At 40.9% G+C, this 26,315-nt stretch overlaps 1 protein-coding gene across 6 annotated transcripts in view; it reads left to right on the top strand.

Annotated features, from left to right (window-relative positions):
- nphp3 (nephronophthisis 3) overlaps positions 1-26,315 on the top strand; it is a 147,001-nt gene that overhangs the window by 38,809 nt on the left and 81,877 nt on the right. For all 6 annotated transcript variants that reach the window (XM_062520802.1, XM_062520800.1, XM_062520801.1 and 3 more), the window contains exons 6-8: positions 5,321-5,454; positions 13,731-13,885; positions 19,465-19,633. In XM_062520802.1, coding sequence (XP_062376786.1) covers positions 5,321-5,454; positions 13,731-13,885; positions 19,465-19,633 — 458 coding nt within the window. The remainder of the gene's footprint in view (positions 1-5,320; positions 5,455-13,730; positions 13,886-19,464; positions 19,634-26,315) is intronic.

Here is a 26,315-nt window from a genome sequence, read left to right as displayed (position 1 = left end):
CACATCCACACACCACATCCTGTTGAGGAGTCTTATGAAGAAAAATTTACTCCACACACTGTCAGACAAATAAAGATCAAGTCAAACTCTTCTTAAATAGCCCCACCTCAAACCTCTAGTCCAGCCCCCGCGCTTGACCTCACCTGACTAGACCCTTGGCAGAACAACAACAATGCTGAATCACAGAGCCTTGTGTATGCTGCACTGCTGCATTTTTTGACAATGCTGGAACTAAACTTAGCAATTCTGCATGATTTCGACGACCAGCGACAGCGCATTAACAATAACCTGCGACAAATAGTCTACTACTTTTAAATCCACCACCTCCCCCTGCTAGAAGAATTAATGAACACGTACCGTAATCAACTTAATGCAGAACTATCCACGCTCACACATTTGGTTTGAGCAGAAGTTATAGTCTAATACGTACACAGGCATGCAACAAGGCTAGCCTATCAACGAATTCTCTCACAAACAGCGGGTGTAAATCCTGACACTTTCAACAACATGAAACTTAATAGTACACCATCAAACACCCCCCAGATTTCAGTGCTCATCAGTCCCAACATTTAGCAATATAATCAGACAGTCCAAAAGTAAATAAAAATCCCAAACCAAACCGAAAATGTTTTGATAGCCGCTCCAAACGAATCGTAGCCTTTGTCTCACAAATGCCTTCCTCGAAAAACAAGACTGCCCCAAATAAATCCCTGTGCTTTGCGCAACCTAAGTAAATAAAAAATACCCTAAATAATTTGTAGTGTCTGATACCACAATAGCTACTGGCACGCTGGCCTCCTTTACATTTCAGTAAATAGTGTAAGGTGAATGTCAGTACAGTGCATGCGAAATACCGGCGGGCCAGTTCTGATAGACATTAGATATTATTCTAGGGGGCCATATACAATTACATTACAAGTCCGAAACTGAAAAGCGATAATGTGCGTTAACTCTCAATGGTTGTGCAAACATCCACGATGTAGAGTGTGATTGACATAAATTGCTGTTTAGGTTTTAATTGAGCACGTTCATTGATGAGGAAAGGCGTTTGGATAGCTAAATTGGCACCTTTTTCTCATGCAGGTCACCAACCTGGCTACATTCTGCTGTGGGGTGACATCTCTCTAACTGGAAAGACAGACCTTGTTATCATTGAAGGCAATCATCATGCAGTTAGATACCGGGATGAGATTCTGGAGCCAGTGGCAATTCCATATCTCCAGAATATGGGACCAATTGCCATCCTCCAGGATGACAACGCTCGCCCCCATAGAGCTGGGATCATCAGAGAGTACCTCCAGAATTTGGGATTGGAGAGGATCGAATGGCCTGCCGTGAACACTTGTGGGATCAGCTTGGGCGTGCTGTACGTGCCAGAGTCACCAACAAAACCAGGTTGGCTGACTTACAACAGATCCTTATCGAGGAATGGAATGCCATCCCACAGCAGAATGTAGCCAGGTTGGTGACCAGCATGAGAAGAAGGTGCCAAGCTGTTGTGGCTGCATATGGATCCTCTACACGCTACTGAGGACCCTGACACTGAGTATAAAATGAACAAATGTATACCTAACATGTTTTGTTTTCCTCATTTCTGTGGGAGAGTGCAATCGTCAATGCTTGAAGTAACAAAGGTGAATTCCAACAGCATAACAGGCCATTTTGGCACATTTTTCGTTGGCACTACTTACACGTTTGCTTGTGTTGCTCATTCCATGATTGCCCTATGCTTACAAGCTATACCTCATTGTAAAGGTGACAAATCAACGTTAAAAATGATATGAAACACTTAACTGGTTGGTATTACTAAAGGGGAGATATAATGGGCCAAAGTCAAGTTTCCTTTCTTTTTGTGAGCAGTTTATATTTGGCATTACAGAAGCATGTTTCCTAACTGCATATAGGACAAAATCATATCTTAATTTAAGATATCCTATCTTAATTTGCCCATTACAGAACCATCTTAACTAACTTAAGAATTCTAATTTAGGATGGCACAGATCCTGTCCTAAATTCAAAATAACTGCCAAAACTGACTGCAACAGTCTTGTTGGGATGCCTATAAGAAGATGAGGAACATGACTGTTTGGGACGCCATAAGGCATATTTCACTGATAATTTAGCTAAAACTTGGACAAGCAATATAAAATGTATAATCATATAACATTTATATCACTAATCGTTATAACAGAATATCAAAGTATTATTTATTTATCATTATATTTTTATTTTTCATATTTTTATCTTGCACATCAAATGAATCAATATTGACACACTCTCTTGTTTTCTGTCTTTTATAACCTATTGTTCCTACGTGAAATAGGCCTAACCTATTTCTCTCTGATATTATGGTTTGTCCAGAGAGGGTTAAAGCGGAGTAGCCTAATGAAGTGTCTTTGGTTTGTCCATCTTGAGCAACCAACTGTAAAAGATTCTTTAGAACACCGTCTTAGGCCGTAGTCACCATATACATTGAGGGGGACATGTCCCCCCCAATATTCAGATACGACCAAAATGTCCCCCCCCAATATTCGGACATAGAAAAATAAATAAATAAAATATGCTACAGGAAACCAACGGTAATGACCGCGATCTGAATTGTCACTGGCAAATTTAATCAAATGCACAAAATAGCTAGTTAATAGCAGCACCTTCATTATTAGTACCTGACGTGACGTACGCTTTCAGCATCAATCTCACGCTTTCATACACACGCAAGAAATGTCACACCAAATCCATTCTTCTTTTTCATCAATCTGTCCATTTGACAGTTGGTGACTAAACTAGACCACAGCATATTGTTAGGCAGGAGATGAATTTAAGGCATAGGTAGGCTCTTTAGATCAACTACAGGTATAGGTCTAATATCTGTCTCTACTGTAATGTTTTCAGCGCAGAGAAATTATCTGCGATGCAAAATGCTCACCCATTCTTCTCGGATTGCTGACGAAGTTCTAGTCACGCTGATATGCGTGTCACTTGACAGAGCATGAGCTTTCTGGTGGTATCAATGTATATTTAGCCTACGTGAAATATAATTATATATTCTTCTATCTGCAACTCGCGAAAGAATCTAATTGCGCACCAATTATTCTCTGGTGGATTGCTCACGAAGTTTAGGCTAATCACAAGCTTTCTGATGGTATTACACTAGTTGCTGTAATAAACGGTTCGCGAGAAAATCAACGTGAATACACGAAATTAAATCATATTACATTCCATCTCCACACCTGGCCCATCGCGGTGGAATAACTCCCAAGCCATTCCCGAGTTCTCCATCTTCAGGCTGTGGCACAACCAAAATAATGAATTACTGCTTGAATATTGTGTTCTTCCACTTGTTTGTTTTTTTAAATAGACTACTGTACATATAATTAGAACATAAGCATTGCTTTCATATTCCTAGGCATAATTTTAGACTAGCCGAAAATATGACTGAAGTCAAATTATTCTCACGTTCTTAAAGTGACAGGCACTCAATTTGACCTGGGCATTAAAGATAAATGTAGGCTAAGTCAATTTCATTCCCAAATCAAATTAAGAAATATCAAACTTCTTATCAATTTCAAGGAATTTGTGACACCAAAATGCTTGTCATGTATTTTTCATTGGCTATGGCTCCTGACTGATGCATAAGATAGATAGATAGATAGATCGATAGATAGCCTACAGAACATCTATGATTCTGTAATTAGGTTAACTATTATTGTATTGAATGTGAGTTGTATCAGTCTACAACACCACTACAAATGACACTGGGAAACCCATTCTGTTCTATTTCATTCACCTGGTTGAACAACTACCATGGTGTGTGAGGAGAAAAAAAATTCAAAATATTTGAACATTTGAAAAAAATATGGAAAATTATGGTTACGAATGAAGTGTGCTGACATTTTGTCAGACCCCGCCTTAAATTTGGTCCCCCCCCCAATGTTGACATCATGGCTACGGCCTTGCGTCTTTGCAACCTGACATTCTAAGCATAGATTTAAAGTAAACGAGAGTACAGCACTCCTAGTCATATGTGTAACTTTTTTTTTTTGACCGGCAAGAATAAATACATTTAAAAAGTTACACATATGACTAGGAGTGCTGTACTCTCGTTTACTTTGATTTATTCCGTATGGGCGCAAGCACCCAGTCAGCCTAATATTTCTTGAGTTGAGCGCGTCCTATGAACTTTTTTGAAGCATAGATTTAAGCAATAAGCCCCGAGAAGCTGTGGTTTATATTGTATAATTGGACAGCTAAGGGGCGTTGTTAGACACAACACGAAGCGGAGTGCCTAAAACCCCCTTAGCTGTTTGATTATACAGTATAAACCATGGACTCAAGTGGCTTATTGCTTTTCTAAAATGGTTACTACGTCGATCTAGCAAGATTTCATGAAACAAAGGCACAGCAGCGAAAAATTTAACAATGTATTCATTTGACCCCTATGTTAAATTCCCATTGGAGCAGGAGGGTTTTCATTTGTCTTTATTTTTAAAGGCCAGCTATTTCTAGCCTGACTCTCGCCAGATCCTTGTAGTTCCGCCATGCTCCACCAGAGGCGTTTCGCTGAGCTCCACACAAGGGTCTGGGATCGAGGGCAAGGGCGGGATTTCATAGATGTGACGTAGCGCCGAAGCGACTGTCTGATTCAAACAACAATGGCGGCACGTAGCGAGGAGTCTTGTGCTGACATTGATTCTGCTATTTCAACCGTTTTGTCGAATCTATCGGGTATTCATTCTTTAAAAGATGAACAGAGAATGGATTTGAAGGCATTTATTGGTGGCAAGGATGTTTTCACTCTTCTTCCGACCGGGTTTGGCAAGAGCTTGAAGTAACCTAGCACGTCACTCAAGATAACGGACAAGTGGTTTATCCAATCACATACAAGGATTTTTTTGATAAGGCCCCGCCTTCTGAAATACATCTCCTATCGAGAAGTCCCAGATCCTTGTGAGGAAGCTCAGCGAACTACTGTACAAGGATCTGGTGAGAGTCAGGTTAAGCTATTTCACGGATTCAGGATATTATGCATCCTGATAAAATTCCCTTGGCTGTTGGAATTAAAATAGCCCCACATCCCTTCACCATAGCTAGAGATTGACATGGTGTGTTTTCCAGTTAGCCTATTAGCCTGTTTCATTTGCATTGAGCTAGCACTGTTAACGTTAGCACCAACTTCTCAGTAGTCGCGAGCCATCAGCCACGCTAGACTACCGTTTGCAAAACTGAAAACACAGGTGACATACATGTATTAATGTGTCAATGCTCTTGAAGTGTTGTAAGATTGACAAGGTCTGTTTGATGGGGTGTGTGTTTCTCCTAGATGACTGGGATGCAGCTGTCGTGAGCCTGCTGCATGTGTCTCCTCATATTTCTAAAGGCCTGTGGAGCAACACCGTGCGTTGCTATCTCATTCACACAAAGGATACAAGAGAAGAGCTCCATCACTTTATAGAGGTACACACACACACACACACACACACACACACACACACACACACACACACACACACACACACACACACACACAAACACATACACATACATTTGTCATTGGGGTGAGTTACTTAACCACCATTTGGTGGTTCTAGAAGGCACTGACATTTTTGAATATTGAAGCTGAACTTTAAACAGTGGTTCTGTAGCCAGTTTTTTATAATTACGGTATACATTTTCGTTAATTGCATCTTTAAAGCAACACTTCACCGTTTTTTCATATTAAACTATGTTATTCGCTTAATTAAGACGAATTGATACATACCTCTCACATTTTTAATGTGTGCACTCACTGGCTCTGGCGCGCGGCACAACTTTGATAGCACTTAGCTAGCCCAATGCATTCATTAGGATCCAAACAGAGAAGAAGTTAGAAGTGACCAAACACCTCCATGTTTTCCCTATTAAAATACAGTTACACGAGTAGTCACACGACCAAGTATGGTGAGACAAAATAAAGCGTGGTGCATTTCTAATAGTGGTGCAACGGATCATCATTGATCCGTGATCCGTTCGGATCAGTATCTTCGGTTCGGCACACACATCATCCGCGGATTGATTTATAATAATTATTAATAATAATGTCCGTGTGTTCTTTTGAAGTAACATGCGTGTCCACAAGGCATGCTGTCCCTCAGAGCCGTAGTAGGCTCTGCTCCCCTAGCCTGCCTGCGCGTCTTTTCTGCTCTCACACACGTTATTAGCGGTCATGCCATAACCAGCAATAGCCTACATGGCTGCTAGTTTAAGTGCTGATGTGGCTGCACAGCAGCAACACAATAATAGCCTAATATGAAGTTTGTTTGTGCACACTTACATCTATCAAGTTTGTTGCGCACCTACCTATGCTATGATATTTAGGTAATTTAGGCTTAGCCTACTGTTGGGTTCAATGTCAGCAATAAGCTACGCAACCTTGGCTAACTTGTACATCTGGAGATAGCTTGTGCTCACTAAAATCATAAAGGAGCATTGCAAGACACTCATCTCTTTTATGATCCCAGAAAGATTTTCTTCGACTTGTTAGTTTTATTAACATGTATTTTATCTAATGACATAGAAAGCATAACGAATTGCATCCACATATCCTTGTCATCATGCACTATATCCAACTTATTTTCACAAGAATGAAACAGTGAGACTGAAGCCTAATTACCCTCACGTATTTCTTAAAGGGACTCAACTACACACACCTCTTATGCGCACTAGCTCCTACACACCACATTAAAGATATGCTAAATCAGTACACAAATGACTAAACATTTGTAGCTATACTAGTAATTATGCAGATTGTGTGTGGAGGGTCAAGCAGAATCTTGGATGGCCACTGGTGTGAATGATCACACAATATTCAATATAAGGCTACTGGTGATTAAACGTCAACTAACATTGTTAAAAAGCATCGAAAAAGTCATTCTTGACTTAGTATCGGTACCGAAACAATAATGGCCGGTTACATGTCGGCAGTCCGACATCCTGCCAGTCCGACATCCCTTTCGTCCGACATGCCGCTATTCAGACATGGTGTTATTCCGACATGCTGCCAATCCGACACATTTTAGTACCCCCATTCCGACAGTTTACAAATCCTATTTTTTTCCACGTCAATTTAACGGACCCTATGAGCCCGACGGACGCAAAGTGCGTCAAAAACACACCCATTCTTCTCTGTTACATTGCTCTGCTATTATTAGTCACAGCCAGATGAGACCTATATTGCATTAAAGAGCTCAGAACTGGGGCTTTCCAACGAGACTAGACACGTGTCTGTACGATCAAGTATGAAAATAAAAATAAAATCATGAATTTAAATGAAAGTATATCATTTACAGTCTATATTGCTCTGCGTTCAGCCACGCAGCCACTCTCGCTTGAATTACTCCGGGACCAGGCATCGCACAGACATAACACGCATATCAAATGAAAGAGGAGAAACAGAGCTTTCCATTGATACCAAACACATCGATCCTTTTGTGTTAAAGAAACAGACGAAGTGACAAACAAATAAGAATCATATAGCTTCGGCTACCGCGACTTTCGTTTGATTTACTCGTGAAACCGTGGTTAAAAAGATACGGCTTGCATGTCAGATAAAAGAGGAGAGCTAGAGCTATCCACAGATACCATATACAACCTTCTAGGCCATAAAACAGACGAAGTGACAGCAAAATAATAACTTAATTTAGCTACACTTAGTCCGCGAATAATGAGACAGAGAAGAAAACTTGCCATGTCTATAGAACTGCTTTCACTTCCCCGAGTCGTGCACGCAACGGACACGTAACCATATCAAGAAGTCTTCACAATGACATTTTAAATGTGAATCTTTATTATTTTACACAATTGGATATAGTTATGACATTAATAGCCTATTAATGACCTCATGTCGGAATGGCACGTTGTTTGAAAAAAAAGTTAAATACCGCCACTGCGACCATGAAAAAAAAAAATGTCGGAGTGGTGGGACTTTCTCCCATAAAGAGACATGCCTCCACTACGACAATTGGATGTCAATGTCGGAGTGCGGGTATGTCGGAATGAACGGCGGTAGCCATAATGGCCGGGTTTCCCAAAATCGTTAAGAAGCTCTTAAGTCCTAAGAACTTCTTAGGAGCGTTCTTAGAACATTCTTACAACGCTCCTAAGAAGTTCTTAGCACTTAAGAGCTTCTTAACAATTTTGGGAAACCCGGCCAATGTTGGTATCGTGACAACACTAGCCTACTTTAAACATATGCTGAAAGTGCTTGAGCCACGTTACAACATCCCGTCAAAGACAAAATTATTTTTATTCAAAACGCTATATCCACCATTTTACTAATGAATTTTCATATATATATATATTTCTTTTATTTTGTTTTTCAAGTAATCTCAGTGAAATTGTATTGAGTTATGTTTAGTTATAGTAATTTATCTTTACTCAATAAAAACAAAATAACTGCATTTTTATTACCTGAAACACACAATTGCTGTAAATACAGCAACATGATTTGTTACAGTACAGTAATGTCTATAAAATGGATTTATATGAACATATGAAGTTTCAAATGAACAGTACAGTACAGAAAATTCTCCAAGTACACTACTGTAACACAACTCAATGCTAAAAAACAGAATCTATTGCACACAACAGTACACAACAGAAAATGTGATCAGGGTGTGAAGGTCTTTTATTTTCTTCATTCACACCACACACACACACACACACACACCATAGTCACTGTGCGCATGAGCAACAAGTGTCTTCATTTTTGAGTCGTTGTGTGTAATGAATGACGCCAGGTGTGTTCATTATGTTCAGTTATTGCTGACTGTGGCAAGCATTTTGCATCACATGTAGGGATGGCGAAAACTACGAATTTTCTTGACCGACCACCGAGCCTCATTAGCCGGTTGAAACCGGTTAACCGATTCGTTTAAAATATTCTACGCTATTTGAAATAACAGCCACGCAGTTTTGCAACTCTGTCGCATCTCTCTGTCCCCCGCTCACACACACAGCCCCGGCGGCGGCGCCGCACTTTCACTCACGTCACTGTTTTTAAAATCCCCTAGAGCGCGAAACATGAGTCCCGCAAACCAAGGAGCTTGTAAATAAGTGGAGGACAAATGGCTCCTTCGTTTTGAAATGGTTTGGGTACAAGGTGATCGCGTTGCAAATAAAGGCATTTGTCTAGCGTTAGAAGCTCATTTGAAACTGAAATTGCCGCGGCTCACTTAAGAAAATGACAGCTCCGAGACGCCGCTATAGTTTGAGGAAGTAGGCCTACTAACAATAATAAAGAAAGATGATCATCATTACCTTATCTGTTACCATTGCTGACCCTTCCTGAAATGTAGATGTAATGTGTTTCCAAATCTAAGCCCATCTTATGCGGAAAGTTGCTGCAACACGATAAAAAACAATGGATAAAACGGGCACCTCCAGATTACAAAAGACGCACCGGCCAAGGCATGCGTGCGAATGTTTTTATTGGTTTATTAAGTAGCCTACAAGCAGGCGAGTTATTACAAATTGAGTGTGAGGGATAATTTGTTAACTTCACGCAAAAAAAGACCTTGGAATGAGATGGCTAGCTGTAGTAGCGTTTAGTCCACTGTCTATAATAATAGCCTAATTTAGAGATCGTTTTTTTTTTTTTTTAACCGACTAGCGACAACTTTGATCGGCTAACGTGGATACGGTCAACCATCGGTCAAACAGTCACCGGTTAACATCCCTAATCACATGAGCTTTCATTTGAGAATATGTTTTGCAACATGTGTTTTAGCAAGGAAAAATGTGGTTAGATTTATGAGAACGGAGGATTGTGTTTTGTGAATTGTGTCTTCATGTGAAATGTGTTTATGGTATTGAAAAATTGAGGCTAGATTTAGTAAATGTGTTTAGGCAACTGGTCATTTGGTTTAGAGGATTGGCTTTTGTGTTTTAGCATTTGAGAAAAACTGTATTACATATACAAGTACATATTACATACAGTGCCCTCCATAATTATTGGCACCCCTGGTTAAGATGTGTTCTTTAGCTTCTAATAAATTCATTTTTTTTCAAATAATATAGGACCACAATGAAAAAAAGCATAAAATCCAACCTTTAATACAAGTGCATTTATTTAGAAGGGTTAAGAAATAATTATTTTACATCAAATCATGTGTGCCACAATTATTGGCACCCCTGATGTTAATGCTTTGTACAATCCCCTTTTGCTAATAAAACAGCACCTGATCTTGTCTTATAATGTTTCACAAGATTAGAGAAAACAGAAAGAGGGATCTTCGACCATTCCTCTTTGCACAAAATCTCCAAATCATCCAACGACCTGGGTTCTCTCCTCTGCACTCTCCTCTTCAACTCACCCCACAGGTTTTCAATGGGGTTGAGGTCTGGGAACTGAGATGGCCATGGTAGGAGCTTGATGCGGTGTCTGGTGAACCATTTCTGTGTAGACTTGGCCATATGTTTAGGGTCATTATCTTGCTGAAAGACCCAGTGACGACCCATCTTCAGCTTTCGGGCAGAGGCCACCAGATTTTGATTTAAAATGTCCTGGTATTTCAAAGCATTCATGATGCCATGCACCCTAACAAAGTTCCCAGGCCCTTTGGAAGAGAAACAGGCCCACAGCATCACAGATCCTCCCCCATACTTCACAGTGGGCATGAGGTGCTGTTCTGCATACTCATCTTTTTGTTACGCCAGACCCACTTAGAGTGTTTGTTGCCAAAAAGCTCTAACTTTGTCTCATCTGACCAAAGCACACGGTCCCAGTTGAAGGCCCAGTACCGCTCCAGACGTTTGTGCTTATGATTTTGAGTGAGAAAGGTTTTTTCCCTGCATGCCTCCCAAACAACTTGTTGGCATGTAGATGGTTGTTTTGGAGACTTTGTGACCCCAAGATGCAACCATTTGATGCAATTCTGTAACAGTGAGTTTTGGAGATTTTTTTTATTACATTGCATGTCAATGCAATGTACTGTTATCACTGTTCTTCTTAAAATAGTTATTCTTCTTCCGACCAAAATCAATGATCAAAGGCTCTAAAACCACTGAACCGTTTAACGTCATTCAAACACTCCTACACAGGTCTTGTAACGGAGATTTGTTAAATGTATTTTTCACATTTGTGAACTTTATACTTTTTGAGATATTTACGATAAAAGAGTTAAAAAATCCCATAGACTTAACGTTGAGACGCTTTGGCGGCAGAAATGGATTGTTACGTAGTGCTCATTAAGCTACAGCTGTAGCAAAGAATCCTTCATTAGCCATCTGCTCCGCTTTAACCCTCTCTGGCATAAACACTAGTGACTAGAAGAAGCAATCTAACGTTGATACCATGCCACGGAACGTTATCGTCTTCGTCTTGTCTCCTGTAGCCCACTCCTATCTTGCTTCGTTACAGTACGTTGGGACCATAGTTAGACAATCAAACCCTAACGTAAGCACTATTAGCTAACGACAATCAAATTTAACGTTAGCTTCTAGCCACGCCAGTCTTAACTCAGCGTCCAACCTGATAGACATGCCAGTTGTAGGCTACCATTTAGGTTTAAGCCTTCTTCTCATAGTCGTTTGTACAGTAGGCTACAAGCTACATTGTTATCATTCTCATCATTGCCATCATGTTTGTTGTTAGCTAGCTAGCTAACGTTATATTTGCTATATCATTTCCTCAGCCTACCTGTTGCTGCATACATCATACGTTGGTGAACTTCAGTATACTGTGTTGTTCAGTATAGACGTAGCAAGTTTAGCCAAACAGTCTTCTCAATACGGGCGTCACATTATTGGAATTGCCTTCCAATTGAAATTAGAGACAGTACCAGCTATTTATCATTTAAAACTACACTAAAGAGATGGGTTAAAAACAACCAAAACTGCACTCATTAATAGCTGGTTTATCTCATTCCAAGCACTATGCAATGTTTTGTATCTATTCTATCTTTCTATTCTATCTTTTTTTTTCTCTCTCTTAATTTGCTCTCTATCTTTCCTGTATTCTTTTTATAATGTATTGTGATGATGTGTTGACCTGCCAAGGGACTACAGATGAAAACTAGCTCTTTTGCTAACTCTGGCACATTTACATTTTGAGTGTAAACAAAGAATGTTAATTGATGTGCATTGTCCCTTTTAAATAAACAAATAAATAAATAAAGTAGGCCTACTAAACAAAGTGTCAGCGCTTGCAACTCGTTTGAAGTTGGCAACTTTATTTCAGTCTATTATTTTAATAAATGAAGATTTATTTTCCAAAATACTATCCACAATTTTAATCCATTTTCATGAATCACTTTTTAAATGTGGGTTTCCAAGTCATTTCAGTGGAACTGTAATTGGGTTATTGTTATTCATCTATTCTTATTGTGTCATACAGTAGCCTTTGTTGTCTTTTTAACTAATACAATGTTTTACACAGCAACCTTTTTACATTTACATGCAATGGTAATTCCTTCCATGGAATTATACTTTCTAGTTTCTCTTACCATCCTCCTCACTGTGCATGGTGGCAAAATAAACTTGCGTCCTCTTCCAGGCTTGTTTACCACTGTTCCAGTTGTTTTAAACTTCTTAACGATTCCTCTGACCATAGATATGGGCAGGTGTGCGAGTGGCTAGTTTCTTATAGCCATTGCCTTACTTGTGAAGGTCGACACACATCTGCCTTACTTGAACAGTGTGTTCCTTTGTCTTTCCCATGTTGAAGAGAAATGGCCTCTGTGTCGCGTTATATTGATAGCCCAGGGAAACAGGATGTTAAGAATTACTAATTAAATGTTCCTACATACTCTGATTGACTTTGTAAACTACTGTAGAAATGACAGAAATGACAGAAATATTTTAATTACATCTATTTCCTAGGAATTGTTAGGGGTGCCAATAATTGTGGAACAGGCGATTTTATGAAGAATAATTATTTCTCAGTCAGGGATTTTTTTCCCACCTTAAAATTCTCTTCAGTTGAAGGTTACATTTTTCTACAATTTTCAGTGTGAGAGTATGCTTCTACAATAAAAAATGTATTTATTTTAAGGCTTTTAACGCATCTTAACCAGGGGTGCCAATAATTGTGGAGGGCGCTGTATAAGTTATTTTGAGAGGTCTGAAAAAGTCCAAAAAGTCAGCCTTTGGGCTGTTGACACTGGATGGGCAATATTGCCAGCCAGGGTTCCAGGGTTCATAAAGGGGTGTGTGTGTGGGGGGGGGGGGGGCGGGGGGGGGGGGGAGAGTTTCTGTAGCTGGGGTCAAATTGGGACCCCAAGGATAACGAACGTCGGTAAGATTTGAGGACAACCTAAGGGTTAAAAGCTGTTGGTGGCCAATCACAATGCTAATTGGCTGAAGTTAACCATCCAAATCCTGACCCCCATAGTCTTACCTACCTCTTGCAAACAATGAATACGGAAAAGATTGTACATGAACCACTCTCACTCTGCCTCAATCCAGTCTGGTGTCGCCGTCCCGTCCTCTAGAATGTTGACATGAGATAGTGGTGGTAGCTGGTGGTAGGTGGTACCAGAACAACCCTTGTCAGCAGTCAGACCACCCACTGCTCAGATCCAATTGGTTAGGTTTGCTTGGCCTGTGGCTGGCATCATTAACACAAAGTCATGACCAAAAGGTTTTTGTTTCTGAGGCAGCAGTTTAAGCAACTATTTTATTTTTTGAATAACAGAATATGCATCAAACAGAGACATAGTGGCCATCTAATAAATGTTTTCCTCTCTTTACTGCAGATGTATTCCCCCAAATTGCAGAGGCTTTGCGAGCACTTGGGCCACTTCTATCTGAATGTATACTTTCCTGAAAACACAGCAAGTGCTGCAGAACGCCAACGAGAGATGGAGAGGAGCTCAGTGTGTGTGTTACTACTTAAACCCTCTGTTAACAGGTTAGTTGTGATGAAATTACGTAATTTAAAGGAAAACTAAGCAGGATTGGCGATTTCATCGCCGGTTTCGCATTCACTTTTCGTTTTCGCTCGTTTTATGCTTGCATATTTCTCTGCAGAGCTTCCCCTACAGCTTTAGCGTGTATAGTTTACAAAACTCCTCAATCGGTCAGTCTGCCGTGCCTTTTCATGAGACTTTACATGACACTTCCTGGAGTAGAGCATGGGTGCGTGCTCGAGGGCTCTTGAAATTGCAAGCGTGGTTCTACCGCTACAGACCACTAGGGCAGCCGAAAAAAACGCTGTTCGACTGGTAATGACTCATTTAATCATATATAACAGTATGGAACGAATTGATTAACTGAAAAACGTTGCATAGTTTACCTTTAATGCCACCTGAAACGTAATGAGGAACTAGTCTCACTAAAGGTGTATTTTTCAAATATCTCTGGAGAGTTTATTTTGTCCTCAGTACTTGAGCATGTGGGAAAATAATGTGGGATTCAGGAAATGGCTCTTTGGTCTTGCCATTTAAACTGTGACCTATGGTTTAACAACTTCAATTTGATTTCTGTCATGGTGTCATGATGTTATTTTAGTGATGCATAATATATCGGCCACCAATATAAAATCTGCCGATATGGTCATTTTTTAACACATTAGTATCGGTCAGATGTCAGAATGGAGCCGATGTGAATAGGCCGATAATTATTCCTGTGTATTTGACGTGTGCGTAAGCTTAGATGTGAGTGTGGGGGCGGGGATGTTTATTTTTGCATGAGCACATACATTTACACGTCACTGAAGCAATTGCTGGAGGCGGTTAAAAAGTAAAAAATTCAAGTCAGTGCCTTTGGTGAGGAAGCAGAGATGTCGTCTGTCTGGACGTTCCTGCCCGACGTTCCTGCCCTCTCCTGCTCAAACAACATGTGTGTGTGTGTCACTCTCAGCGCATGCATACAGTTCTGCATTAAACTGATTTTGATAACGTGTTCACTAACTTCATAGAAAAATGTAAATCATTTGACTTAAGAAAATTGGGGCATATTCAGCCTGATTATCTTTGTGTGTACCCCCCTTTAATTTAAGAAAAGTTTGACTTATTTTAAGACCTCTCTTTCTGAAAACAAGTAAATTTGTCTACTTGTGCGTTAAGTAAATCTCCTTAAAATAGGTTAAAACCTTATCTTAACCCTATGAGCCCGATCACCAATTCTTCTCTGTTATTGCTCCGCGATTATTTGTCACAGCGAGATGAGACCTGTATTGCACGGAAGAGCAGAAGCGGGGCTTTCCAACGAGCCTCAACACTTGTCTGTACAATCTAGTATGAATTTAAATCAAAGTATATCATAATATTTACAATCTATATTGCTCTGCGTTCCCCCGCGCATCCATTACTCTCGCTTGAATTACTCGCGGCATCGCACAGACATGCCACGCATATCAAATGAAGCTTTCCATTGATACCAAATACATCCATCCTTCTGTGTTATAAGAATAGACAAAGTAGTAGCCTACTGTCACAAAAAAAAAATCCACAAGAGCAGTCCACTGCTTAATCCACCAATAAATTCAATGCATTGTTGTTATCTCTGATTTCACAGTGATTTCGCCATAAGGAATGATTCCATGACATCATTTCCCCTCCCCCATACACTCGTCTAACCAGACATCACCTATGCGGCAAATTACAGACATCACCTATGCGGCAAATTGCGGAAAACTGCCCTCCCCCTCTCTCTTGACACACACTCGGTCTGATTGGCTTGATTTCACACCTCTTGATGCAGTGCTAACTCCATCCAGACATCACCATGTAGCACAGTAAAAAGTGAACGAACATAGACAAGCGTCCCACTAATTTAGGCTATTCCTGCCAGTGTGTTTTCTTCCCCCTTCGGTTTGGAAATTCTAAGATAACTATAACCTTACATTTTCCAGTAGCCATAGATTTGTGGACTTAGGGATGGCGAAAACTACTAATTTTCTTGACCGACCACCGAGCCGATTCGTTTAAAATATTCTACGCTATTTGAAATAACAGCCACGCAATTTCGCAACTCTGTCGCATCTCTCTGTCCCCCGCTCACACACACAGCCCCGGCGGCGGCGCCGCACTTTCACTCGCGTCACTTTTTAAAAATCCCCTACAGCGCGAAACATGAGTCCCGCAAACCAAGGAGCTTGTACGTAAGTGGAGGACAAATGGCTCCTTCTTTCGAAATGGTTTGGGTAGGCCTACAAGGTGATCGCGTTGCAAATAAAGGCGTTTGTCTAGCGTTAGAAGCTCATTTGAAACTGAAATTGCCGCGGCTCACTTAAGAAAATGACAGCTCCGAAGACGCCGCTATAGTTTGAGGAAGTACTAACAATAATAAAGAAAGATGATCATCATTACCTTATCTGTTACCATTGCTGACCCTTCCTGAAATGTAGATGTAATGTGTTTCCAAATCTAAGCCCATCTTATGCGGAAAGTTGCTGCAACACGATAAAACCAATGGATATAAAACGGGCACCTCCAGATTGCAAAAGACGCACCGGCCAAGGCATGCGTGCGAATGTTTTTATTGGTTTATTAAGTAGCCTACAAGCAGGCGAGTTATTACAAATTGAGTGTGAGGGATAATTTGTTAACTTCACGCAAAAAAGACCTTGGAATGAGATGGCTAGCTGTAGTAGCGTTTAGTCCACTGTCTATAAAAATAGCCTAATTTAGAGATCGTTTTTTTTTTTTTTTTTAACCGACTAGCGACAACTTTGATCGGCTAACGTGGATACGGTCAACCATCGGTCAAACAGTCACCGGTTAACATCCCTATTGTGGACTTGAACAAAGTCCTGTTTGGTTCTTAGCAGGAGCATCTACTGCCTTCAAAATATTTTCTTTAGCTTAGGCTACTCTTCGCTCGGAGTTTGGTGCTGGCTTCGATAGCTCAGCATTGGAAAGAGATACGCGACTTTCTACTTAAATCTGTTTGAAAAGGTGTGTCGAGGTGTAATGTGGAGAGGCTAATGGCCTGACAGTCTGAACGCAAAGGTAAGGCTTGTGGACCCGGGCTGCTAGCACCAGTTGGCCCCCAAGTTAGCCTGGCCCGGGCTGGCCTGACGGTCTGAAGCATTGTTACGCATTATTCACACCAACCACCGTTCACACAGATTAACTTGGGTGAAAACAAGACTTCTTTCTCTCTTTATTCTCTCCCTCTCAGGGGCGTGTGGAGGATTGAATTATAAAGTGTTGAATGAGCCTGAACACAATATAGTTCAACTTTTACGCAAATAAAGCCTATTAAATTAGATCGCGGAGATTTCAACGTGTATCGCTGTCAGTTGACTTCAACTTGAACAGACCCAGCTCCAAGGCTTGTTTAATTTAATTTTGCCGTTCAAACGAATTAAATCTCAAGTGATAATGAGATTTCAAGAGGGGAAAGACCTTCGGAAATAAACCTGCTTAATTGCTGGTTGCTGCATCGGGATGGTGCCATGTGCAAATATTCAAACTCGCATCTTTTAGTAGGCTAGGCAGACTCTATTATTTGTTTGATTTGTGAGGCAGAGCAGTAGGCTGGCTGTTTAGGCAACTCATGGAAGAATGTGCAATCATTTTTGATCGCATTTGTTGGATCTTGAGATCCGTAACCCGCAGTTCGGGTTTGGGCAGATAATCTAAGCTCTAAAATGAATGGGTGGCTAGTTCTAATTCACTCCCCAAATTCACTTCTATTCATTTAACTCATTCACTGCCATTGACGTCTTTAAACGTCAATTTAGACACATACGTTGACTGCCATTGACGTCTATAGATGTCAATTGCCTTTTTAAATGGGGAGGGCTCCTGGGTGGGCTTGGGAATGATCTGGCAGAGAAAAGCTGTGAGGTAAAAATGCTCTAAAAATCTGAGATGCCGAGGGTCATGTCTCTTTTCTCCGCTTGTCTCTTCGTTTTTTTCTGTGTTTTTTCCAAGGGGGCAGGAATATTCCCGGAAGTAGAAACACGAATTGAGCTGGTGATCAACCCTCTGCTAACTCCAATGGACGGCCATAGATTGCAGATTTTTTTGCGATCCCATAACTTCATGTAACGTGCCCTTTGTCGCCCTTATAGCTTCTGTATATTCTATATAGGGTATCAAAGGCAAAACTAATTCATGTCTTCCCCGTACATAACATTGGTTTCCCGTAAAGAAGTATAGTTAGCATGTAGGTTGGAGGGAAGCTAACGTTCGACGTCGCATTTCCCGTAATGTTTGGATAAGAAGCTCAGTGAATTGGCTGTTAGAGCTCAGTCCAACCTGCACGAAAACCATGACGGAAAGTCATTCGCAAGATCTGTGAAAAAGCGTGTAGCCTATGGTAGCCTACTGTTTGATAGGGTAAAGCATTACCTAGAGGCAAGTAAACATAATAATAATATTAAAAACGAATGTCTATCAGACGAGTTACAGCAATGTGCAGGATGGCTAACGTAGTCTGCGCAGTACGATGGAAAGTAAACGGAATTTTGTTTCAGCCCCCTCCCATTGAGAACAACGGAGTCTGTTTCTTTTAGGTCTATGGTTTTTTCACCATGAGCCAAATCCGCATGTTAGTGTTGCGCGGGTGGGCTTTTTTAAAAACCCGCACGCAACCAGACTCTTCAGGAGATCCAAACCGCCCCTCCCAACCCGCAAAAATATGTTCGAATCGTGACCCAAATCCGACCCGAGGAAAGAAAAAAACGCACCTAACGTCTTTCGTTGCCTAATAAGTCTAATTCTCCCGCGTGAGGACAGCAGTGATTAAAATGATCGGTCATTTTTACAATCTGCGCTTGTCCACGCCATTCATAATTGGAATCTGCAGCCTAGACATAGCTAGTGTTAAATCATCTTCATGGACATAACGATTTTCCATTAATATTTCCCCTTGCAACTTCATAGGCTACTTTTGCTTGAAACACTGCCAAGCATAAACACATTTTGCTTGAGCAGCTGTTTATTCGTGCATATGTCAGAAGCAAGGTGTCCTTGCATTGTTCGCAACCTTCCATATCCCAGATCAATAGGCTAGCCTACATGTTCATAAAATAGCGTATGCGCGATTGACTTTTTTCAGTCAGTCATGCATGGCGCAATTGGATGCTGAATTTAGGAGAAATTATGTTTTGCGCTCGACCACACCTCCTGCGTTGTACATGCGATTTAGAAAGTCTGTAATGCAAAATGTTAGCCTAATTCGTTGCACCTCATATGTAATAAGTTCCCAAGTGAGAAATGTGCATTTTTACTTTTTTGACCCGACCCACCCGCAATGTTTAGAAAAAACTACTAGGCCTACCCAAATCCGCCCGACCCGCGGGTAATGGGCTGAACTGCTCATCACTACCGCATGTTATTATGGCCGTCTTATGTTGCCCCCTTGCGGTTGCAGTTGTAATTACAAATACCGCACCTGCGGGACTGAAACGTCCATTCTCAACCTTTACCCACTGTATCATGGATGATTTTAGACACATTGTAATCACATTGTAATCACAATTATGTTTGTATGCTGTTATCGTGCCAACACATACTTTTTGTACCTTTCTGTTAGTCTCTGTAGCTATGTGGTAGAGGACACAGAGGAGGCCTTTGTCAAAACCCCAGACTCCAGGCCTCTCCTGTTGTATCTTCGAACAGCAGAGGGGAAGGTTGCCATCAGTGGGACGACCAGAGAACTGTTGGAAAGGATCAATAAAGCAGACACAAATGCAAAGATTAAGGTAATTGCAATAATCATAATATCACTGTATAATAATCATTATACAACAATTGGGTTCTATGAAGCTGTTTCTTTGTTTCTGATTGGCCGAGAGACGTTCCATGAGTTGAAATATCCCACGATAATCTACTCGGACTTTTCACAGCTAATAATAAATCACTCCGCGATACAATGTCAAGTTATGAAGTGTATAACTGTCACGTTGCATCTAAGCTGAAATACAGACGCTCAGAACATAGAATATGACGGAGGTGGATATTAGCTAGTTGGATGGCATTTACAGTAGGTGTTGAAATGTGATGGCCGTTTCTCTCACGCTTTGCGTGATTCACGCCCTGCGTGAAAGGTATTAAAACTGTATTACAACTTACCGCCACGAGGTGGCAGTACAGTCCGCTGTAGCACTTTGGCACTTTAGGACTCAAAGTTTTAATTCACGAAGCATTTTAAGCCTAAAAGTAGCTCCTAAGCCTAGGACAGCATAAAATAATTCGAGAGGACTCTAACTCACTAAGACCTATTCTTAAACCGCTTTTAGTGGCATTTCACGTCGCGATGAAGTGAAATTAACGTGCGGTTGCAGGAGCTGTCATGCGAGGGAATAATTGTGCATTGCAACTAAGGGATGCAATAACGCCACCGACAATCAAAACAACCACTGCATGTAAACTGAATTGTTTACTCCGTCGTTCTTGCATTTGGTGTTTCTAGAAAAAGTAGTTCAAACTCAATCGCAAACAAGGACTAGGCAGTCGCACCTGTGGCATACCTTGGGAGTTGCGGTTGGTGATGTCGTCAGTGTCAGGAGCGCTTAACCAAATATCACCAAGTTGATGTTTTTCTCGTGACACAATGATTGTGCTATACTGTAGGCTAATATAAATCAAAAGACAGACTGACCTGTTGGGCTCATTCTTGCTACTTGTGTTACCTTTGCGTATTGGTTTGCGTTTTGGTAGGCTACTATTATGGAATTTACAAACCCTCACTTCAAGGACACCATTCGTTAGTGCAGTGGCTAGAGCAGGTGGCTTATCATCGAATCGTCGTAGGTTCTACTCCCGTATGCATCAAACATGCATTTGTTTCTGACTACAGTGAAACGTGAAAATAACCCTACTAAATAATGCCGTGGAGCTATTATTTAACCCTTAAACAGGCAGAAGTGAAAAATGAGTTGAAAAAAATCATTTCATGTTATTTTTTGTCTCATTTGCACCTAAGGAAATCATTCCCATACTCATTTTGAAAATATTTTGTATATTTTGGATTTTATGAGTTGTATCTCCCAGGATACTTTGCCCTATTAAGGTACGAAAAAAAACAAAATGGTAAAGATTTTAATGTTTTATTTAATAAACATAACTGATACAAGCTTTATTTTCTTAGCCATTTATTTAACAAATATTATTTTTAAAATTAATTTTATATTTTTTTATGAAGCTCTTCAAAGTATGAATAGCAAAATTCGTAAAAAAATAAAATTAAAATATATATATTTTTTAAATCCTGATGATCACAATGCTCCACATTTCCTCTATAAACAGTCAACATCACAAATCTTATCTACTTTGTCAGTATTTGTGTACACTTACCTAGCCTGGAAAATCCAGACCCTGGCAATTTAGAAAGGTTAAGGGTCTGGCCACGAATAATGTAATGGCCTAACTCGAGGGACGGCACCAAGCATGCATTTCAAAATTTCACTGCACGCAATTGGATAACACTACGACCAATGTTTACTCTGACTGATTCCGGACTTTGACGCAATTGGATATCACTATGACCAATGTTTACTGACTTCCAATGTTGCAGCTCTGTCGTCATCTGTTTAGCTCGCCTCTGGGCCGCCTATATCAGATACACCGATGTGATTGCTTCTCCGCAATGCAAGGGACAAAAATAATGTGCATCATTACTCATTGCCAGAGTCTGTTGCAGACACAATTTAAAGTGTGCTCTCGCGAGGACTCTGTTTACAGGGTGACGTTAATCTGCCAAATCTGCAAAATATCAGCAACGTATATACACACTCTAACAGTGCTGTGTTGAGTATATGACTAGGGAAAGTCACAGTTTTAGGAATCTATCCAAACCAATAAGGGGCAGCATATTGGTTAAGATGGTTTGCCTGCTCACAAAATTTGTGACCAAGTGTCCATCGATGAAGGCACTGTCACCTAAATTCCTTAGCTTTTTTGGGTGTTTGTTCCATCCCCCCCCCCCCCCCCCCCCCATCAGAACTATCCTCCTTTTCTAATTCCTCATTCTGCCTGCTTCCTCATCTCCATCTCATCACTACTGCCTGAGTCTAAAGAGCCTTCAGACTATCATCATTCTCATAATCGTCCATCTGTTGCTATAAAATGAGCTAACTGTGATACCCTGTGGGCATACATGTATATATATGGTTATACTGTCATAATGTACATACCTGTACCTGAAAACATTTGTTTTTGCAGTGTATATTAGTTTGTCTTCCTGTCTGAAACAAAATTTTCAATACCACATAGAATACACAATATTACACATTGACCACATGTTATACCGCTAATCTGGCAACGTATCTCGTGGGATACATACATTCCAAAGTTGCTAAACTAACACCATGAGCATAGTAGGCTTTATTTCCCTTCATAAATATATTTAGACTATAGTTATAATCAGTTACAATAGTTAATATGGTTGTTTTATTGAAAATAATTATGTTTTATACATAAAACGTATCTAGCGACTGACAAGAAATCTGGCGACTTTTTCGTGTGTCTGGCGACTTTTTGTTTTTCCTCGTCTGGGTCGTCTCTGCTGCACAGAGCTCTGAGCTGGGCTCTCGTCGTCCTCCTTCCCTCTCCCGAAATCCCAGCCGCCCCTCCCCCCAGGCATTCATGTTCCGTTCCACGTTCGGTTCTACTGTCTATGCGTTCTACAGGCAGCCTAAACGAGTGGTGTGTGTGGTTTGCCCAGGCAGGCTGACTGCACAAAGCGTGTGAAAAAAGTGGGCCGATTTACACACTGTCCGCCCAGCTGAGCACTGAGTACACTAAGTTACCTGTACACTATAAATAACGTAATTCTTACACAAGCACCATGTTACCTGTACACTAATAAATAACGTAATTCTTACACAAGCACCATGTTCATTTCACAGCTCTCCCTATGAAATCTGCCATTCTCTTTTAATTATGCATTTGTGCAAAATCATCTTGTTCATGTCACTAATCTGGCCCTTTCGTGTCCAAAGCCTAGACAAGATTTGGGAAAGATTATTGAAAGATTGTAGTCTTTTAACTAATGCCCCTCATTCAAGCTTTATTCAAAAGACTACAATCTTTCAAGAATCTTGTCAAAGTCTTTCAGTGTAAGGTAGGCTTTAGTAGTATGGTAGGCTTTGCCATCCTGAATGGCTGACACATATTCAGTCATTCAAGACTGCATAGCCTAAAGCATTACTACGGCAACTCATAGGTATAGACAATGAAATAAACAAGAGTAAAACACTGAGAAATATGAGCAACTTCCTAATCACACTGATGATGCACAAGCACATTAAAGATCTGCCATTCTCTTTGTGCACAAATGCATTATGCAATCACCCTGTTCATGTCACTCATCTGGCCCTTGTAAGTATTAAGTATAAGTATTAGCCTAAGTATAAAAAGCATGCAACCTCAGTTGACTGAATATGTGAAACTCAGTCATTCAAGATTGCATGGCCTACTTCAAAGATTGCATATGCTAAGACACATGCGGGCAGATAAGTGATGTAATTTTCTTAACACCAATAGGGTCAGGTAAGTTGAAAAATATATATACCCATATTACTTGCATGCATATAAACCTACCAGACTCCATGAAAATTGGGACCTCAGGATGGGACTCCACTGAAAACTCAACTTTCCCACACTCTTGGCAAGTGGCAACATTTGTGGGTGGGGTGTGTAAGTGTAGGGGGAGGGAATAGAATTCTTGACAGAGTACTAAAAGACATTTCATTTGATTTTATTCACACACTCTACATTTGAACAGAGAGTGAACAGAAAATACTACTGCAAACTACAGAAAACCAAACTATGTAAAAACAGAACTTGAACACATTGAACATTTGTCAGTCAAGTCAGTATGGTTTAGTTAGTCATGTCAAAATGTTACACATAAAAATATGGAAAGGAGTGGGAGTTGGAGAGAGAGTTTAAGGGATGGTTAAAGCCTTTCCAAGGTGATGTCAGCAGGGCATACTGTGCCTACTGCAAGGCTGATGTTTATGGCAAAATCTCGGACATAAGAAAACATGCAGTCACAAAAAAACACGTCGAGAAGGCAAAACCATACGCGCCCAATCAAAGCACCCTTCCCATGATTGCGACTAGAGTCGATGGCGCAAAAAAAGCCGAAGCCACTATGGCTTTGGTGATTGCAGAGCACTGCTCCCTACTCACTGTAAACCACCTAGGAGAGGCGTGCAAGGTGGCGTTTGCCGACTCGGGGGCAGCCCAGCATTTCAGGATGCACAGGACTAAATGCCGGGAAATGATAACTGGTGTCCTGGCGCCGCATTTTCTTAAGACGTTGGTGACTGATATAGGGGACAACAAATTCAGCCTGTTGCTGGATGAGTCGACCGACATCAGCGTGTCAAAGTACCTTGGGGTAGTGGTTCGGTACTTCAGTGAAATTAAGACACATGTCGTATCTACTTATCTGGGGCTGATTGAGCTGGCAGATGGTGATGCGAGGGCCATTGTTACAGCGCTCATGGGATTTCTCTCTAATTGTGGATTGCAAAAAGACAATTTGATTGGCATCGGAACAGACAATGCATCTGTAATGATGGGCATACACAATGGGGTGCACACAATCTTGCGTGAAGAATTTGACCTTGGAAATTTAGTTTTAATTCGGTGTGTGTGCCACTCCCTGCAATTGGCGGTCAGCCATGCCTCCAGAGACACCATCCCAAGAAGTGTAGAGTACCTGGTAAGGGAGACCTACAACTGGTTTTCTATATCTCCAAAGCATCGGGAGGCTTACCTGGTACTCTATGGGACAATACACATTGGGAAAAAGGCCCTACAAATAACACAAGTGTGTGCTACGCGGTGGTTGTCAATAGAGCCAGCTGTCGAGCGGATTCTTGATCAATGGGAGGAACTGAAGCTGCACTTCAGCCTCACCAAGACTTCCGAGAATTGCTATATGGCAGAGACCTTACACGCAATGTTCTGCGACCCTCAAAATCTCCTCTACCTCACATTTCTACACTCAATTTTGTCTGAAGTCCAAGGAGCTGTAAAGGCTTTTGAGTCTGAGCAAGGGGACCCACTTAGGCTCCTGGAAACATTATCTGGGCTAATCAAGTCAGTTGCCATGCGGGTTTTAAATCCAATGGCTCGAGTCAATGTTTTGGAGGAGGCTATTGATGGGTATCTTTGCCCCAAGCCATACCTGGGCTACCTGTTTGAGTCTAAGGTTGATGCATTAAAACTCTCACCACAGGACGAAAACAATGTGAGAACCAGATGCGTGCGCTATGTCATGTCCCTCCTGCATGAACTAAAGGCTAGGCTACCATCTAACCTAGCTGCACTGAAACATATGGCAAACTTTAGTGTGAGCGAGACATTAAAAAACAACAAAAGTAATGACATTACAGAAGTGTGCAAAATGCTTGGCTACTCCGACATCCAAATTGATAAGACAATGCAACAATGGAGAACAATACATCTCAGGTCATGGGATGCCACAGGCAATACCGTACAATTCTGGTGTGAAGTGTGGCGCGACAGGGACTCTGCTGGTCTTAATCCTTTCGCTGAACTCTGCTCTGCTGCACTGTGTGTTTTGTCCCTTCCACATTCTAATGCGGAGGTAGAGCGACTCTTTAGCCAGATGAGTGGGGTAAAGTCTAAGCTGCGAAACAGAATGTGCCTCATCACCCTAAGTGCCATCCTCCAGGTGCGGTACGGCTTGAAGCTTGCCGGTGATTGCTGCTACACACATACACTGCCAGACAGGGTGTTGCAGCAATTTGGCACTACCACAGGGTACTCCTTCGCTCAGGCCAGGCAGGTCACTCCTTCTGCCTCTGTGGAAGAGAGAAGTCATGATCATCATGATGATGATGATGATGATGATGATGATGGTATATAGCATTACTGGCAGTCTAACATATCCATGCAGTCTGCATTTGTAGGGGTCCCCATACACTGCAAGTGAGAACAATTATACTCAATTAGCTGATATACAGTGCCCTCCAAAAGTAATGGAACACATGCTTAAAGTTAAATATAAAATCTTTTGGAAATTGATCTTCATGCCTTAAATGAAACAATGAGGAAATATTCAACCTTTAAGGACACTATACCCTTCACCATACTAAGAGTTTGGCATGCTTTATGTCAGTTATTAGCTGTTAGCTAATTAGCTGGTTTCATTGAGCTCAATGCAATTCAAACCAGCTAATTAGCTAACAGCTAATAACTGACATAAAGCATGCCAAACTCTTAGTATGGAGAAGGGTATAGTGTCCTTAAAGGTTGAATATTTCCTCATTGTTTCATTTAAGGCATGAAGATCAATTTCCAAAAGATGATTTTATATTTAACTTTAAGCATGTGTTCCAATACTTTTGGAGGGCACTGTAATAAGTGGTAATTTGTTTCTTATGCTACAAGTTTTTGTTTGTC

This window comes from Sardina pilchardus, chromosome 19, assembly GCF_963854185.1.
Source record: "Sardina pilchardus chromosome 19, fSarPil1.1, whole genome shotgun sequence".
Lineage (NCBI taxonomy): Eukaryota > Metazoa > Chordata > Actinopteri > Clupeiformes > Clupeidae > Sardina > Sardina pilchardus.
This window is presented reverse-complemented; position numbering and strand designations above follow the sequence as displayed.